The sequence below is a fragment of the Pristiophorus japonicus genome, chromosome 2, assembly GCF_044704955.1.
Source record: "Pristiophorus japonicus isolate sPriJap1 chromosome 2, sPriJap1.hap1, whole genome shotgun sequence".
In the NCBI taxonomy this organism is placed as follows: Eukaryota; Metazoa; Chordata; class Chondrichthyes; family Pristiophoridae; genus Pristiophorus; species Pristiophorus japonicus.
This window is the reverse complement of record NC_091978.1, coordinates 43,412,982-43,431,307: the sequence shown is the minus strand read 5'-3', so window position 1 is coordinate 43,431,307 and position 18,326 is coordinate 43,412,982. Positions and strand designations below refer to the sequence as shown.

At 44.2% G+C, this 18,326-nt stretch overlaps 1 protein-coding gene across 2 annotated transcripts in view; it reads right to left on the bottom strand.

Moving 5' to 3' along the window:
- Positions 1-18,326, bottom strand: part of tacc3 (transforming, acidic coiled-coil containing protein 3) — a 61,130-nt gene that overhangs the window by 20,575 nt on the left and 22,229 nt on the right. Inside the window, exons 5-11 of one of the 2 annotated variants that reach the window (XM_070866910.1) lie at positions 14,492-15,551; positions 13,326-13,380; positions 8,190-8,385; positions 6,817-6,875; positions 3,966-4,096; positions 1,766-1,841; positions 333-488 (exon numbers count right to left, since the gene is read on the bottom strand). In XM_070866910.1, coding sequence (XP_070723011.1) covers positions 333-488; positions 1,766-1,841; positions 3,966-4,096; positions 6,817-6,875; positions 8,190-8,385; positions 13,326-13,380; positions 14,492-15,551 — 1,733 coding nt within the window. The remainder of the gene's footprint in view (positions 1-332; positions 489-1,765; positions 1,842-3,965; positions 4,097-6,816; positions 6,876-8,189; positions 8,386-13,325; positions 13,381-14,491; positions 15,552-18,326) is intronic. The other variant, XM_070866911.1, reaches the window with a different exon arrangement.

The window sequence follows — 18,326 nt, the reverse complement described above, 5'->3', positions numbered from 1 at the left end:
GGCATTGTGGATATTGTCCGCAGGTTACATAAACGTTTGAGCTAGCGTTGTCGGAACCTCAATGAAGATGACTACAATCTGATCTCGATGTGGTGATGTATCTGGGAGATACAAGTCAGTTATGTAGTCAAATGTATCATACAAATGGGTCAACCAAATTATAATGCTAGTTTGCAAAATTAAAATCTGTTGAGAGAGAGAGAGAGAGAGAGAGAAAAAGAGACCTTGGAGTCAATGTGCACAACTAGTGCAGAGAGGCCATCTTGAAGGCAAATAAGAGTACTGGGGTGTATAGGGAGGACCCAGACAAAAATCCATCAATTAGTACTTGCCTCTTGTTTTACAACTAGAATTGCAGCATCCATGTCTTTCTGGCTATATTTTAGCACCTCAACAATAGCATCCTCAGCAGGAACTGTAGCTGATGTGAAATCAGCTACTGGATCAATTAGATTTGATTGCCCATCAGGGATCAAGGTATCAATATTCTAAACAGAAAGACTTGTAGTGAGAAACTGTACTAGTCACAACTTTCAGGAACCATCTTTGAACAACCAACCATCCATTTCTTTTTTTTTTTTTTTTTTTACACAATTTAAAACTTAATTACATTGGAGTTCAATTCTGCTTTGAGAAATATATCACACCTTCAGAGCCCAGTTAATCACAACCTCCCATTTATGTTGCAAAACCAATATTGTGGAAAATGAGAAATAATAACTACACCCAACAGTGCAAGTCAAACAGTACAATCAATACAGATATGCTCAGGTGGATCCCATTGAAAGATTCAATGCTGCTATTTTGAAGATAAGGGGGAGTTCACCCCAATGTCCTGGCCAATATTTATTGCTCAAACATCAACAGATTATCTGATCATTTTTGCTGTTTGTAAATTGATGCCACAATTCCTATATTACAACAGTGACAACACTTCAAAAGTATGCCATTGGTTGAAAAACTGTTGGAAACATCTGGAGGTTGTGAAAGGGACGATTATAAAATGGAAACTTTCCTCTTGACAAAATTACCTATACATACAATTAACAGAGCAACTATTGGCCAGAGAAGGGGACAATCGGATTGGATGAAATCCAGAAGTCACGGCACTGTCACTATTCACTTCATACCCAATAAGCCTGCTAACAATCTGTGACCCACACAACACTATGGCAGGCTTTTTTTTTTGGGGGGGGGGGGGGGGGGGGGGGAGTCATGAACTTGGGGAGGGGTCAGGAACTTGGGAGGCTTTTGCTGGGTTGGAGGAGCTCGATGCTCTATGGGTTCTGAAGTCAGAATATCTCAAATTATACTTTGCAAAGTCACTCAGAACTTGGGTCGGGTGGTTCCAATTACACATTCCTGAGAAACTGCTAGGTGTGGCTTATCCTCCAAGGGGATCAAACAGGAATCAGATCACGTGATAATGGAGAGCCAATCAATCAGCATTTTCAGTGCAAATAACTGCATCCTGCAATTATAGGATTCTGTGATTGACATTTGCTGTAGTTCGGTCAAGTGAGAACATTAGGCCATTCAGCCCCAAAAGCCTGCTTCGCCATTCAATAAGTTCATGGCTGATGATCTACCTCAACTCCATTGAAGATGACAACCAGGTACAAGTTAATAGATAATGAAAATATTCAAGGCTAGACAAAATCCTCAAATGTTTATTAAAAATGGCTACAAGACATCAAATGTTTATGAATTGAGATATTGAAATTACATTCTCACTAACATTCTTACAATGAAACACATTACTTACAACCATTTCCATTACATTCATTTCATTCGATTCTTGGTCTGTAAGCAGTCTGGTTTCAAGATCCACAATGCTAGAACTGTAGACAAAAGAACTAGATAGATAGTGTTTTAACAATTTAATTATTTCAAAGTTTAAATGGTCACCCACATTTCAACATCATTCCTATTCCCAGTACCTACACATCAGGCATCAACATTGAAAAGGACGTAGATCAGATATCAAGTGAGTGTCCATATGCCAAGGGAGCAGAGATCCCCATATGGAGCCTTAGCAAGGCATTGTGCAGCAGCAGCAGAACACAACCACAAATACGCTACACATCAGGCCGACACAGCTGGGAAGTACTCACTTGCATAGGTTTTCAAAACATTGTGGTGGCCATGGCTAAGTTTTGCCCTTCCTGCAAGTTCAAAATAAATCAAGGAAAAGAGAAGAGCAAAATACTGTTCATAGAGATGTTTTGCGATATTAAAAAAAGATGGTATATAAAAATGAAAGTTGTGACCTAAAAATACAAAAATAAGCCAATGAAGCTTTTTCAGTGAAGCAACACATGTTTTAAGTTAGCCAAGTATTTTAAACTTAGTCAACAATGTGCATGTATTGGTCACCCAAAGAAAATTATTCATGTTACTTAGCATTTGTCCAAATAAAGCAACCCATTTTCCCAACGGTTAATATTTCTTTATGGATTGTACAGATGACAAACACTGCTACAAGAGCTGAAATAGTTGCGTGCAGTTGAAAAAAAGACAAATTAGATTCAAAGGAATTTGAAATTATATTACAGTAGTACCTCAGCCTGGGACTCTGATCTGGAACCACCCATGGTTCAGCATCAGTCCCATGCCCGGAGCATGAGCATCAGGGGAATGGCAGCAGGGGGGTGGGTGGCTGGGGCAGAGGAGACATGAACTTAAATAGAAGTGCAGCAAACCAGCATGGAGAGCACAAGGCCCAAGTTGCAGCCAGAGCATGCAGAGGCATTCAGGAGCCCTTGCACAGTCATCAGATACCAGTAAGCCTAGTTGTGACTTTGTGGTGAAGCAAATGCTCTGTTCTGGCACCAGTCAGGTCCCAAACCATAGAGGTTCAACCCATACTTAAATTTCAGGGAGAGAATCACTGAAATTTACCAAAATTTAAAGCCATTTAACCAAAGTCTTACAATATACATTAATGATTTAGATGAAGGAATTGAGTGTAATATCTCCAAGTTTGCAAATGACACTAAGCTGGGTGGTGGTGTGAGGAGGACACCAAGAGGCTGCAGGGTGACTTGGACAGGTTAGGTGAGTGGGCAAATGCATGGCAGATACAGTATAATGTGGATAAATGTGAGGTTATCCACTTTGGAAGCAAAAACACGAAGGCAGAATATCAATGGAGGCAGATTAGGAAAAGGGGAGGTGCAACGAGACCTGGGTGTCATGGTACATCAGTCATTGAAAGTTGGCATGCAGGTACAGCAGGCAACAAATGGTATGTTGTCCTTCATAGCTAGGGGATTTGAGTATAGGAGCAGGGAGGTCTTACTGCAGTTGTACAGGGCCTTGCTGAGGCCTCACCTGGAATATTGTGTTCAGTTTTGCTCTCCTAATCTGAGGAAGGATGTTCTTGCTATTGAGGGAGTGCAGCGAAGGTTCACCAGAGTGATTCCTGGGATGGCAGGACCGACATTGACTGGGCCTGTATTCACTGGAGTTTAGGAGAATGAGAGGGGATCTCAGAAACAAAATTCAGATGGGACTGGACAGGTTCGATGCAGGAAGAATGTTCCCGATGTTGGGGAAGTCCAGAACCAGGGGACATAGTCCAAGGATAAGGGGTAGGTCATTTAGGACTGATTAGGAGAAACTTCTTGACTCAGAGCTGTTAACCTGTGGAATTCCCTACCGCCGAGAGTTGATGATGCCAGTTCATTGGATATATGTGAGCGTTAGATATGGCCCTTACGGCTAAAGGGATCAAGGGATATGGAGAGAAATCAGGAAATGGGTACTGAGGTGAATGATCAGCCATGATCTTATTGAATGGTGGTGCAGGCTCAAATGACCTATTTTCTATGGATCTGATGGATTCAAATGTTCATAAAGTTTGAAGTTCACTTTTAGTTCTCAAATGTCAGTTATTTAACTACAAAATGCTACTTTGACCAGTCAGAGTGTAACAAATTAGGAAATTAATATAATTGATTTACCTACTGGTTGTTGGGTCAGATGGACCAGAATTAGTATCCGTGGGCTTAACCATCAGTCTGACAGGACTTTCCCTCAACAGAGGATCAAACCTCAGGTACAGAGATTGCTTTCTCAAAGCAGATACGTGGAACTGAAAAAAGAAAAAAAAAAAAAAAAAATCACAATTTAGAAAAACACACTTCAGTTCTCCAAGTTTGATAACTTTCTCGTCCTTTTACCCTGGAGGAACAAGTGTGGAAATAAGGAAACTTCACTCTACTAAAGTAAATGTTGATCCCTCAGATGATGAGAAAGGGGATTTAATAATGGGAAATGTGGAAATGGCTGAGACCTTAAACAATTATTTTGCTTCGGTCTTCAGTGGAAGACACAAAAACCATGCCAAAAATTGCTGGTCACAGAAATGTGGGAAGGGAGGACCTTGAGATAATCACTAGGGGGGGTAGTGCTGGACAGGCTAATGGGTTAAGGTAGATAAGTCCCCTGGTCCTGATGAAATGCATCCCAGGGTATTAAAAAGAGATGGCGGAAGTTATAGCAGATGTATTTGTTATAATCTACCAAAAGTCTCTGGACTCTGGGGAGGTACCAGCGGTTTGGAAAGCAGCTAATGTAACACCTCTGTTTTTAAAAAAAGGGGCAGACAAAAGGCAGGTTTGTTTAACATCTGTAGTGGGGAAAATGCATGAAGCTATCATTAAGAAATAGCAGGACATCTAGATAGGAATAGTGCAATCAAGCAGACGAAACATGGATTCATGAAGGGGAAATCATGTTTAACTAATTTACTGGAATTCTTTGAGGATATCACGAGCATGGTGGATAGAGGTGTACCGATGGATGTGGTGTATTTAGATTTTCAAAAGGCATTCGATAAGGTGCCACACAAAAGGTTACTGCAGAAGATAAAGGTACGCGGAGTCAGAAGAAATGTATTAGCATGGATAGAGAATTGGCTGGCTAACAGAAAGCAGAGAGAGTCGGGATAAATGGATCCTTTTCAGGTTGGAAATCGGTGGTTCGTGGTGTGCCACAGGGATCGGTGCTGGGACCACAACTGTTTACAATATACATAGATGACCTGGAAGAGGGGACAGAGTGTAGTGTAACAAAATTTGCAGATGAGACAAAGATTAGTGGGAAAGCGGGTTGTGTAGAGGACAGAGGCTGCAAAGAGATTTAGATAGGTTAAGCGAATGGGCTAAGTTTTGGCAGATGGAATTCAATGTTGGAAAATGTGAGGTCATCCACCTTGGGAAAACAAAATAGTAAAAAGGGAATATTATTTGAATGGGGAGAAATTACAACATGCTGCGGTGCAGAGGGACCTTGTGCATGAATCCCAAAAAGTTAGTTTGCAGGTAATCAGGAAGGCGAATGGAATGTTGGCCTTCATTGCGAGTGGGATGGAGTACAAAACCAGGGAGGTCCTGCTGCAACTGTACCGGGTATTGGTGAGGACGCACCTGGAGTACTGCGTGCAGTTTTGGTTACCTTACTTGAGGAAGGATATACAAGCCTTGGAGGGATTACAGAGACGATTCACTAGGCTGATTCTGGAGATGAGGGGGTTACCTTATGATGGATTGAGTAGACGAGTCTTTACTCATTGGAGTTCAGAAGGATGAGGGGTAATCTTATAGAAACATTCAAAATAATGAAAGGGGTAGACAAGATAGAGGCAGAGGTTGTTTCCACTGGTCGGGGAGACTAGAACTAGGGGGCACAGCCTCAAAATACGGGGGAGCCAATTTAAAACAGGGTTGAGAAGGAATTTCTTCTCCCAGAGGGTTGTGAATCTGTGCAATTCACTGCCCAATGAAGCAGTTGAGACTAGCTCATTGAAGGTATTCAAATCACAGCTAGATAGATTTTTAACCAATAATGGAATTAAGGGTTATGGGGAGCGGGCGGGTAAGTGGAGCTGAGTTCACGGCCAGATCAGCCATGATCTTTTTGAATGGCGGAGCAGGCTCGAGGGGCTAGATGGCGTACTCCTGTTCCTAATTCTTATGTTCTTATAATGCATAGCAAAAAGAACTCAGTTGAAGGTTACTAAACCAGATATGCACTCTCGACAATTCTACTACATGCTGCATCTCCAATGTGGTGTGCCACTTCATAACCACCACACTGAATTACTGATTAGGCAGACAGCTGTTGGAAACAGTTAACCAGCTGCCATGATTTTATTGGTCAATGGTGGGAGGGGAAAGAAAATGATAGGTAGGGGGAAAACAGTGATCTAATTCCCAGTTTGTAAGTTGCACCACAAGCATTCTGCAAAACATCCAGGAAAGTTGTGTACTTGTCTCAATCAGGAAGGAATACCAGGGTTGATGGAAGTAGTGTGGGGCTCAAATTTCATTGCTCATTTATGGCATTCATGAAGGTAGTGATTTCATTGAACTAATCTCTTCCTAGTATTTCTCCCATTTGTCTGAAGCCAAAAACATCTACAACTGAATACAGTTTCATCAATATTTGGGGCTAAAATAGCATCTGTCAAAATGCACTGCAGTTCCAAATAGTCATGGAGCCTTCCAAAAGTGAGTAAACACTCAAGTACTTGCGTTCAGAACGAGAGCAAGTTAAATTCAAGTAGTCGTCATTGACAGCTGTATAAAGAGAAATAAAACAAGCAGTTTTTAAAAATGTAGCTTTAGACCCCACTGACAGATCTGTACAGTAATCCAGCATTCAAGGTGTTGGATTATACTGGTTTACTGTTCATGTAAATATACTGATCCTATTAGTGACTACAAAATAAGTGTGGATTTCATCAACACAATTGACAGAACATTGAATCAAGTCAAGACATTTGGAAGACAAAATTCGATTCATACTTACTAAAGAATGGCCAAACTGTTCCAGGTAATCAATTTCTAACGGTTGATTAAATGCTGGGACTGTAACAAAACAGATCAAAATTACAATTGTGTTTAAGAATCTTTTAACCTATACAAGGAAATGTGGAATCACCTGTATAGTAAAATGGAAGAGGGGTTTGGCTACTGGACTAAATCCAGAGCACACATTCAAATCCTATGACTGAATGCAAATTCTCAAACTGTTTCAATAAAATCTGGGGGAAAAAAAGTGGCCATGAAGCTGTCCAAATTGACATAAAAGCCTAACTGATTCACTGCTGTGCTTACCTAGTCTGGTCAAGATACCTGATTCCAATCCCAAACCAACATGATTGGGCCACTTCAGAGGGTAGTTGAGCCAGTGACTTAGTTGTATCAAATTGCAAAGAATAAACCACAGTAGTCATGAAAGGCTGTCCACCACTACCTTCGATGGGCAATGAATACTGGCCTTGCCAGTATTACCAATGTTAAAAAAATGGTTGAAACATTTTCTTCAAAAATACATCTGCTGTTTGACCCTTCAGTATAAATATTCAATTAGCAACTGGGAGGCATTACTAACAAGAAATGGGAGATTCGTCCAAAGATTGTGAAGAGTTCAAGAAGCTTAACTTTGACAAGCAAATTATCCAAACCCAGTGTGCCCTCCTTCAGCTAACCTCACTCCTGAAGGCATCAATTTCCTTGCTGGGGGATGGATATCTGGGGAACAGTCAATACCTTGACCAAGTGTCTTGCAACAGCAAGTGCAAGCTGCTATTTGTTACGGTTCTCAGATATAAACAACTAGAATTAAACAACTAGAATTGGTTTGATAAGACATCAAATTTAAAAAAACATTACAATATTAATGCAGAATGAAGAGCTTCAAACTGCATTGTATTTTTAATTTAAAAAGTTTGCTTTTGCAAGCATTTGCAGAAGTAAAAGCCTACAATTCAGCTTAGTCTGTTTCAATGGCAGAGTTAGAATAGTCTCTCGAAGAGAATCTATTAAGCAGTTGCAAAGTGACAAGAAAACATTGCTTTAAAGTTATGTTGCACATTAATAAAATCCTCCTCGCTTGGAGGAACATGGGTTTCCTCCTTTGTGCTTTACTTGCATTATCATTTCATGTGCTCATATAGCTCCGACTCCTAGTCACCCCTCCCTCCAGTGACATTGGGACTGATTATTTGCTCATCACAGGTGTGACTATAGCTGGAGAGCATGAGTGAAAACAGGACAACAGCTAGATTAGTTCTAAACCACCCATTTACTGCAATTCTAGAATTAAGCACAAGTCAAGAATCAGACTCCAACGAAGGCAAATAGGATTTGATGAGGAAAGCCAAGTAAAACCAATCTTACTTTGGTCAGCAGGCCTGAATTCTTCAGCTTCACCTTCAATAATAGCATTAATGAATGCACTGGATTCTGCCATGGAGAAGGCAAGGTCATTGATGCCCAGAATTTCTGCATTACTCCCGGTTGGTTGTACTCTGGTGTTGTCAGCAACTAGCCTAGTTTCTGTAATATTTCCAGCAGCAGACGAAGGTACAGGATCCTACAAATAAACAAACTTTTGCAGTCATGGTTGACAGTTATCTTCAGTAGCCATATGTTGTTAACAGGTTACATGGCACCATGCATTCCTGTATACATTTTCCTGTTAAAGCAAATCTACAGCCCAATTGCCACACTTTCAATTCAATATAGTTAAGCAGTCTTGAACTTGATCAATTTAAATATAGTCTGTCCATAATGGACTTTTATGGTGGTGGGGAAAAAAAAACATTACTTGCTCATTTCATGATATCCAGTGAAGAAGCTTGCTTTAAATAAGATGGAACAAAACAGTTCCAGAAAGTAGAGCTAAAACAGCTAAAGATTTGACAACCTAAATGAGGTGCAGCAGGATGGGAAAAAAATGCACAAGGCCAGAATAGGACAAAGTCACAGGCTGTGCAAGGCCAGATGGGTTTAGTGCAACATGGGTCAGGGAGCCAGGGAGGGCTACTGATCAATGGTTAGATATTTTTTTTTTAAAAAAAGAGGGTGCAAGCAAAGTTGAACAAAATTCTACTTTTTGCAGGGAGGTCAGGATACTAGTGAAGAAAGCATTGGAACAGCCAAGCATTTGAGATGGAAAAAATGGACAAGGTTTTAGCTGTGGTGAATCAGAGACATGCAACACAGCAGAGTGTAAGTGGTCATGGGGATGGTTAAGTAGTGAGGGTTTCAAGATCATCTCTGAAAAAACATAGATTGCATGCTGTCTGGTTCAGTCTGAACAAGCAGTGTGGGTAGAGTATATAACAATATGAAGTTTTTGGCAAGGCAAGCAAGATAGCTTTGGTTTTTCCTGTTGAATTGGAAAAAGTGCAGAAGCATCCAAAACTTATCAAATAAGCAGTTTGACAACATATGGATGTTGTGCACAAGGATGAATCAGGTTGCCTAATTTAACATATGAATTAGATGTCTGCAGATATTGGTCGCCAAAAAGGGCAAAAAAGGAAAGGGCCAAAGAATAGACCGCCAAGATATTTCGGAGATGTGGTGGTGGGAGAAAGTCTTTGACGGTGATGTTTTACAAAATCACTAAGAGAAAACAAAGGGTAGTCAACTGGCAATTGCAATAGTATCCTGCTCCATTAAAATTGCACATTGTAAATACAAGTCTTCAACTTTAAGGTCCATGTGTCATATGGGAACCAGAGAATAAATTCAATAGGGAAGGAAGTAAAGCAGTAAACAAAGGGGACGACAGTGGGATGAGGGCAGAGTTGGCTAAAGTAGACTGGGAACACAGACTAAACGGTGGCACAATTGAGGAACAGTGGAGCACTTTCAAGGAGCTCTTTCATAGTGCGCAACAAAAATATATTCCAGTGAAAAAGGGCGGTAAGAGAAGGGATAACCAGCTGTGGATAACCAAGGAAATAAAGGAGAGTATCAAATCAAAGACCAATGTGTACAAGGTGGCCAAGGTTAGTGGGAAACTAGAGGATTGGGAAAATTTTAAACAGCAAAGAATGACTAAAAAAGCAATAAAAAATAGATTACGAAGGTAAACTTGCGCAAAACATAAAAACGGATAGTAAAAGCTTTAACAGATATATAAAACGGAAAAGAGTGACTAAAGTAAATGTTGGTCCCTTAGAAGATGAGAAGGGGGATTTAATAATGGGAAATGTGGAAATGGCTGAGACCTTAAACAATTATTTTGCTTCCGTCTTCACAGTGGAACACAAAAACCATGCCAAAAATTGCTGGTCACGGGAATGTGGGAAGGGAGGACCTGGAGACAATCACTATCACTAGGAGGGTAGTGCTAGACAGGCTAATGGGACTCAAGGTAGACAAGTCCCCTGGTCCTGATGAAATGCATCCCAGGATATTAAAAGATGGTGGAAGTTATAGCAGATGCATTCGTTATAATCTACCAAAATTCTCTGGACTCTGGGGAGGTACCAGCGGATTGGAAAGCAGCTAATGTAACGCCTCGGTTTAAAAAAGGAGGCAGACAAAAGGCAGGTAACTATAGGCCGGTTAGTTTAACATCTGTAGTGGGGAAAATGCTTGAAACTATTAAGAAATAGCGGGACATTTAGATAGGAATAGTGCAATCAAGCACACGCAGCATGAATTCATGAAGGGGAAATCATGTTTAACTAATTTACTGGAATTCTTTGATATAACGAGCATGGTGGATAGAGGTGTACCAATGGATGTGGTGTATTTAGATTTCCAAAAGGCATTCGATAAGGTGCCACACAAAAGGTTACTGCAGAAGATAAAGGTACGTGGAGTCAGAGGTAATGTATTAGCATGGATAGAGAATTGGCTGGCGAACAAAAAGCAGAGTCGGGATAAATGGGTCCTTTTCGGGTTGGAAATCGGTGGTTAGTGGTGTGCCACAGGGATCGGTGCTGGGACCACAACTGTTTACAATATACATAGATGACCTGGAAGAGGGGACAGAGTGTAGTGTAACAACATTTGCAGATGACAAAGATTAGTGGGAAAAGTAGGTTGTGTAGAGGACACAGAGAGGCTGCAAAGAGATTTAGATAGGTTAAGCAAATGGGCTAAGGTTTGGCAGATGGAATACAATGTCGGAAAGTGTGAGGTCATCCACCTTTGGAAAAAAAACAGTAAAAGGGAATATTATTTGAATGGGGAGAAATTACAACATGCTGAGGTGCAGAGGGACCTGGGGGTCCTTGTGCATGAATCCCAAAAAGTTAGTTTGCAGGTAATCAGGAAGGCGAATGGAATGTTGGCCTTCATTGCAAGAGAGATGGAGTACAAAAGCAGGGAGGTCCTGCTGCAACTGTATCAGGTATTGGTAAGGCCGCACCTGGAGTACTGCATGCAGTTTTGGACACCTTACTTAAGGAAGGATATACTGGCTTTGGAGGGGGTACAGAGACGATTCACTAGGCTGATTCCAGAGATGAGGGGGTTACTTTATGATGATAGATTGAGTAGACTGGGTCTTTACTCCTTGGAGTTCAGAAGGATGAGGGGTGATCTTATAGAAACATTTAAAATCATGAAAGGGATAGACAAGATAGAGGTAGAGGTTGTTTCCACTGGTCGGGGAGACTAGAACTAGGGGGCACAGCCTCAAAATACGGGGGAGCCAATTTAAAACCAAGTTGAGAAGGAATTTCTTCCCAGAGGGTTGTAAATCTGTGGAATTCTCTGCCCAAGGAAGCAGTTGAGGCTAGCTCATTGAATGTATTCAAGTCAGACAGATAGATTTTTAACCAATAAGGGAATTAAGGGTTACAGGGAGAGGCCGGGTAAGTGGAGCCGAGTCCACGGACAGATCAGCCATGATCTTATTGAATGGCGGAGCAGGCTCAAGGGGCTAGATGGCCTACTCCCATTCCTAATTCTTATGTTCTTGTATGTAGTAATTGGATAGCAAGAATTTAGAAAACAAATCTGCAAGATAGAGGAAACATGGGTTAGTAAGTAATAATCAGGGTCTTCCTGTGCTAAAATGGTACATACTTTAATGCAAGGGGTATAATGAATAAGGCAGATGAGCTGAGAGCAAAGGTAGTCACTTGAGAGCATGACATTATAGCCATTACAAAAACATGGCTGGAAGAGGGGCAGGTTTGGCAGATCAATGGGGGCTCATGGTATTGATTAAAGAAACGATTACAGCAGTGAGGAGGGATGATATGTTAGAGGGATCAACAAATGAGGCCATATGGCTAGAACTAAAAACAATAAGGGGCAATCAAACTGCTGGGCATGTATTTATAGACTCTTTCATTCCCCCTCCCACACACACCCCACTGGGAGGGAGATAAAGGAGCAAATACATAGGCAAATTGCTGTGAAGTCCAAAAACCATAGGGTAGTAAGAGAATTTTAACTATCCCAATATTGATTGGGACAAATAGTGTGATGGGGATACAGGGTGCAGAATGCTTAAAATTCGAGAACTTTTTTTAGTCCGTATGTAACAAGCCCAACACGAGAGGGGGTGGTTTTGGATTTAGATTTGCTGAATAAAGCTGGGCAGGTTGAAGGGGTATTTAGTGGGAGAGCACTTGGGTGCCAGTGACTATTTCAGTCAGATTCAAGTTAGTTACAGATAAGAACAAGGACAGGCCTGGAATAAAAGTCCCAAATTGGGGAAAGCTAATTTTGCTAAGTTGGAGTGATTTTGCCAGAGTGGACTGGAAACAGCTACTTGAAGGTAAATCAGTGTCAGAACAGTGGGAAGCATTCAAGGAGATCCTGAGGGTAAGTGAGTTTGGGGCTCAGAAGAGGCATGAGCCCAAGGGCAGCATAGGCCTGCCCACACGGCGATGTGCACACGCTAGGTCTGTGCAGCCGAGTTGATCTCCAGTCATCTTGGGTAATCTTTGCCACTGGACCAAGACCTAGCTCTGTCAAGCCCATGTGGTGGCTGGTGTGCAACAGCCACCACATTTAAAAAAAAAATTTAAAAACACCCTTCAAGATGTAGTTTGGGATCTGGAACATTGAAATACCTGTGAACTCATCCTTTTTGGCATGGAAGCAAGTCATCCTCACTTCGAGGGACTGCCGATGATGTAACCTTCAGGGCTGCTGACAGAGGGACGTGCGGCTCTGTCAGCCTGTGCAGGGACCATGGGCCGAAATGGTCTCCTTGTGCGCTATAGATTTCTAGGTTTTTAATGCATGCATTTCCAGAGTTTAAAATGCACATTTTTGAAGATATGAAACTCTGAAGGAATAAATGTCAAGGGAAATCCAGCCCACAAAATCTAAGCAACTTACAGTTTGCGCTTGTCTTTCTTGCTCTTGGTTTGTTCTGTTCATTGAAATTTTTTGAATGCAAGCAAAATGTTAATTACCACATATGCCAAGAATCAAGATCTTTAGCACAACACAAATCTTGCCCAAACTTGAGTGCATTTCAATCCTTGAAACTGGAGAGGCAGACCAGATTAGGTGTCCAAGTGAAATTCAAAAGTTATTTCTACCCACCTGCAATAAAGGAACTGCTGAGCCCTCCATCATAGGTTTAACTTTACAAGTGTTCCTGTGAATATGGAGATCAGTACAATTAATTTTTAAAATACAAGAGTCAAAGCAAAACCAGTTTGATAGGAATGCTCAAAAGTTGGAGGATTTCTATTTTTGGGGTGAGAGCAAGGAGGAAGACAAGGAGGGGAGGCACCAGTTATACACACAACACTACAGCATTCCAACCATGAGCAGTAATTAGTTATTTATTTAAGGGGGGGGGGGGGTGGTGAACAGTAGTGGTGTGAATGCAATCATACCTCTCTTAGTAGTCTTAAGCCCAGAGCCATAACCACAAACTAAAAATCTACCCGTGTTAGACTCAGTTTGTCGAGTGGTGGCTTAATCCTGGAACAGGATCAGGAGGTTCCCCAAAGCAGGAAATGCATTTACATTGTTGGAAATTCTCTCCCTGTCCAAAGACAGGCAGAAGTTTTGGCAAACAGTTGTGAACTGGTAGCACAAAGACCTAGCTAGAGAGACTTGGGAGGAGAGGAGGGGGGAGGGGGGCAGGGGCAGAAATGACATCTTATTCATGGATCATTAATTTGATGGTAATTGGAGTTCTCAAAAAAAAGGAAATGCCATAAGAGCGAGTGTTAAAAATGTCCACATCAGCATGTACAATGAAGCATGTATTCCTGCAGGCCAACTAATTAAACTAAAAGCTCCCTTTTCTATAGTTGCTTAATGCGCATATCCAGCAAGAATATTTTTTTTTTTTAATTAAACAATTCATTGCTGTGGGCATTTCGAGCAATGCCAGCATTTGTATTCCTTGTTTTCCGAGAGTAGGCGGTGAGCCTTCTTGGACCACTGCAGTCTGTGGTGAAGGTATTCCCAGTGCTGTTAGGGAGGGAGCTCCAGGATTGTGACCAAGTGATGAAGGAACATAGTGACATATTGAAGTCAGGATGATGAGAGACTTGGTGATAGTGTTCTCATACACTCGCTGCCCAAATCCTCAAACAAAATTCTACAAAAAAAACACAAGTCTCTGGTTGCTAAAAAGGCATCAGTTCTGTTGCTTCCCCCCCACCACCCAAAGGATCCAGAGTTAATGGACAAGGGGTGCAGAACCTCCTGCCCCAAGAAGTCAGGAGACAGCATTAGATTTATCCACTCACTTTTTGGCAGTTTGCTTTCGTGCCTCAGTAGGAACTCTAGTGCTGGTTATCTGAGAAACACTTGTTGGCTTCTGCCCCTCATCCACTTCCTTTGCAATAGGCTCAACATTTTCTACTGTATCTTGAAGTGAATGTAATTCATCAGAATTGGCTGCTGGCAGTTTAGCAGAACTGGGAGAATTACAAATTTTAGAGCCTCCACCAAAAGGGTTGAAATTTGGGTCATCCAGTTTGGCCCCCTCAACATTGTACCCAATCTTCAGAACTAAAGGATCAGCAGGACCAGTCTCATTCAGCTTCCCTACTTCCTTATTTGGCTTTTCAGATTTGCTGCGTGCAGTCTTCTTTGTAGTCACACCTGGCTTCTTAAGCAGTACCCGGCCTCCAGGTCTTTGACCCAACTTTTTCAGTGGAGGCTTCTTCTCACCTTCAACAAGATCATTGAATTCAGTCTCCAACCTCACTGGTTGTACTGGGTCAGCATCCACAACATCTTTCGTTATGTTTTGACACAACAGATCCTGCCCAGATGGTGAATTCTGAAGCTTTGGCCCTCCTGTTTGAAATGGGTTGATGGAGTCAATGTTGTCAAAATCAAGATTATAGGAGTCTTTTGGGGGAAGTTGTGATATTTGCACTTCTATCTCACTTGCACAAGGATCAATCTTCTCAAGACGGTCTTCCTCAAAGTTGCACATGGTCTGTGATTTGATTAGCTCAGAGTCTTGAACATTGTTGCTTTGACTTTCAACTTGTGAAGAAATGTCTGCTGATGCATTTATACCATGTTCTGCATTGCTGTTGCAGGGTGTGGCTTTTGGCATTTGCTCAGTGTTCTGCGGCAGTGTTTGGTCAGTCACTGAGGAAATCTTGGTACATTGTTCCTGACAGTCAAGCTGTGTGTCACTCAATTTAGTTGCTGGAGAGTTTAAGACTTTTGACACACCCTGAAAAGGGTTTATTGCATCAAGCATGTCTAAATCAAATGCATATGTTCCTTTAGATAAAATCTGCTCCTCATCTCCCAGGCCAACATCATTGGCAGTAGTTTCATTCACACCTGACATTAACAGATAAATGATTCAAAAAGTTAGTGAGCAACCAAAGTGCCACATCCAATTGTTCAGAAAAAAGCCTGCAAGTTAACCTAAAATATCAATTTATTTTTGTTCCAAAATCCAATCCACAAGATTTTTTGCCAAATACCCAACCAATAAGAATTAGAAGTCAATTTTTAAAATCATACTATGGGGCATAAGTTTCAGCCTCAATTGCTCCTGATTTTTGGGAGCAACTGGTGCAGAACAGAGTATCTTAGAAATTCAAATTCTCGGCATTTAGTTTGCTCCAGTTCTAGTCAGTTAGAGCAGTTTCACTTTGGAACAGAATTTTTTCTTCAAAAGGGGGTGTGTCCGGCCACTTACACCTGTTTTCAAAGTTTCAGCAGTGAAAACTTACTCCAAACTAACTTAGAATGGAGTAAGTGAAGATTTTTGTACGCTCGAAAAAACCTTGTCTACACTTTAGAAAATCAGGCGTAGGGAATTGGGAGGGGGGTTTAAAGGGAAGTTTACAAACATTAAACACTTCAGTTTTACAAATAGAGCCATCATCAATAATAAATCAACCAATAAAATATATATTGTTTTACATCAATAAATAAAATATTTTCTACTTACCGACTGCAGCACCGGGAGCCCTCCAACAGTGTGCTGGGATGCCCCCAGCGTGTCAGGGGGAGAGAGAGAGGGGGGGGAGAGAGAGGGGGGGAGAGAGGGGGGGGGGGGAGAGAGAGGGGGGGGGGAGAGAGAGGGGGGGGGGGAGAGAGAGGGGGGGGGGGAGAGAGAGGGGGGGGGAGAGAGAGGGGGGGGGAGAGAGAGGGGGGGGGAGAGAGAGGGGGGGGGGGGGGGAGAGAGAGGGGGGGGGAGAGAGAGGGGGGGGGAGAGAGAGGGGGGGGGAGAGAGAGGGGGGGGGAGAGAGAGGGGGGGGGAGAGAGAGGGGGGGGGAGAGAGAGGGGGGGGGAGAGAGAGGGGGGGGGAGAGAGAGGGGGGGGAGAGAGAGGGGGGGGAGAGAGAGGGGGGGGGAGAGAGAGGGGGGGGGAGAGAGAGGGGGGGGGAGAGAGAGGGGGGGGGAGAGAGAGGGGGGGGAGAGAGAGGGGGGGGGAGAGAGAGGGGGGGGGAGAGAGAGGGGGGGGGAGAGAGAGGGGGGGGAGAGAGAGGGGGGGGAGAGAGAGGGGGGGGGGGAGAGAGAGGGGGGGGGAGAGAGAGGGGGGGAGAGAGAGGGGGGGGAGAGAGAGGGGGGGGGAGAGAGAGGGGGGGGGAGAGAGAGGGGGGGGGAGAGAGAGAGGGGGGGGGAGAGAGAGGGGGGGGGAGAGAGAGGGGGGGGAGAGAGAGGGGGGGGGAGAGAGAGGGGGGGGGAGAGAGGGGGGGGGGAGAGAGAGGGGGGGGGAGAGAGAGGGGGGGGAGAGAGAGGGGGGGGGAGAGAGAGGGGGGGGGAGAGAGAGGGGGGGGGAGAGAGAGGGGGGGGGAGAGAGAGGGGGGGGAGAGAGAGGGGGGGGGGAGAGAGAGGGGGGGGAGAGAGAGGGGGGGGAGAGAGAGGGGGGGGAGAGAGAGGGGGGGAGAGAGAGGGGGGGGAGAGAGAGGGGGGGGAGAGAGAGAGGGGGGGGGGAGAGAGAGGGGGGGGGAGAGAGAGGGGGGGGAGAGAGGGGGGGGAGAGAGAGGGGGGGGGAGAGAGAGGGGGGGGAGAGAGAGGGGGGGGAGAGAGAGGGGGGGGAGAGAGAGGGGGGGGAGAGAGAGGGGGGGGAGAGAGAGGGGGGGGAGAGAGAGGGGGGGGGAGAGAGAAGGGGGGGAGAGAGAGGGGGGGGAGAGAGAGGGGGGGGAGAGAGAGGGGGGGGAGAGAGAGGGGGGGGAGAGAGAGGGGGGGGAGAGAGAGGGGGGGGAGAGAGAGGGGGGGGAGAGAGAGGGGGGGAGAGAGAGGGGGGGAGAGAGAGGGGGTGAGAGAGAGGGGGGGAGAGAGAGGGGGGGAGAGAGAGGGGGGGAGAGAGAGGGGGGGAGAGAGAGGGGGGAGAGAGAGGGGGGGAGAGAGAGGGGGGAGAGAGAGGGGGGGAGAGAGAGGGGGGGAGAGAGAGGGGGGGGAGAGAGAGGGGGGGAGAGAGGGGGGAGAGAGGGGGAGAGGATTGACAGGTAGGTGGCGTCGGGTCCAGAGCACGGAGATCGGTCGGGGGGGTTGGGAGCAGGGGACGGGCGGGTGCGGGAGTCAAGTCGGGGAGCGGGAGTCGAGTCAGGAGGAAGCAGGAGCTGGGCATGGGAGGAGCCTTATCCACGCAGCCTCTGAGGCCATTCAGCCAGGGCTAGGGGCTGCGTGCTTCGGGCCCCTCCCACAGTTTTGGGCACCTGGAGCTACTGCACTTGCGTGCCCACTGTAGTGCGCATGTGCAGGGAGCCGGAGAATCTGGAAGTTTTTTTTAGGCGCACTTTGTGGCGTGAAAAACGGGCGTCCAGGTCGGGGCTGCGCCATTCTAGGCGCGGCTCGAAACTTGGGCCCATGAAATCTTCAGTTTTACAAAATCACAAGCCAAATCAGTTAAGTGCACCTCCGGTCATGTGCACTGGCCGGTATAGTAAATATTCAATATAAATAGATTTTACGGTGATGGTGGCAAAACAAAACTGGATCATTTAGGACAAAATGGTTTGTTAATAAACTATTGCATTGGTTTCTACATTTTGCCAAGATTCCCTTTTAAATTCTACACAATTATAAAAGCAAATAAGTTTATAATATGCAAATAGTGCCAATGAAAATTCAATTTAACTGAAATGGGTATTAATAACCT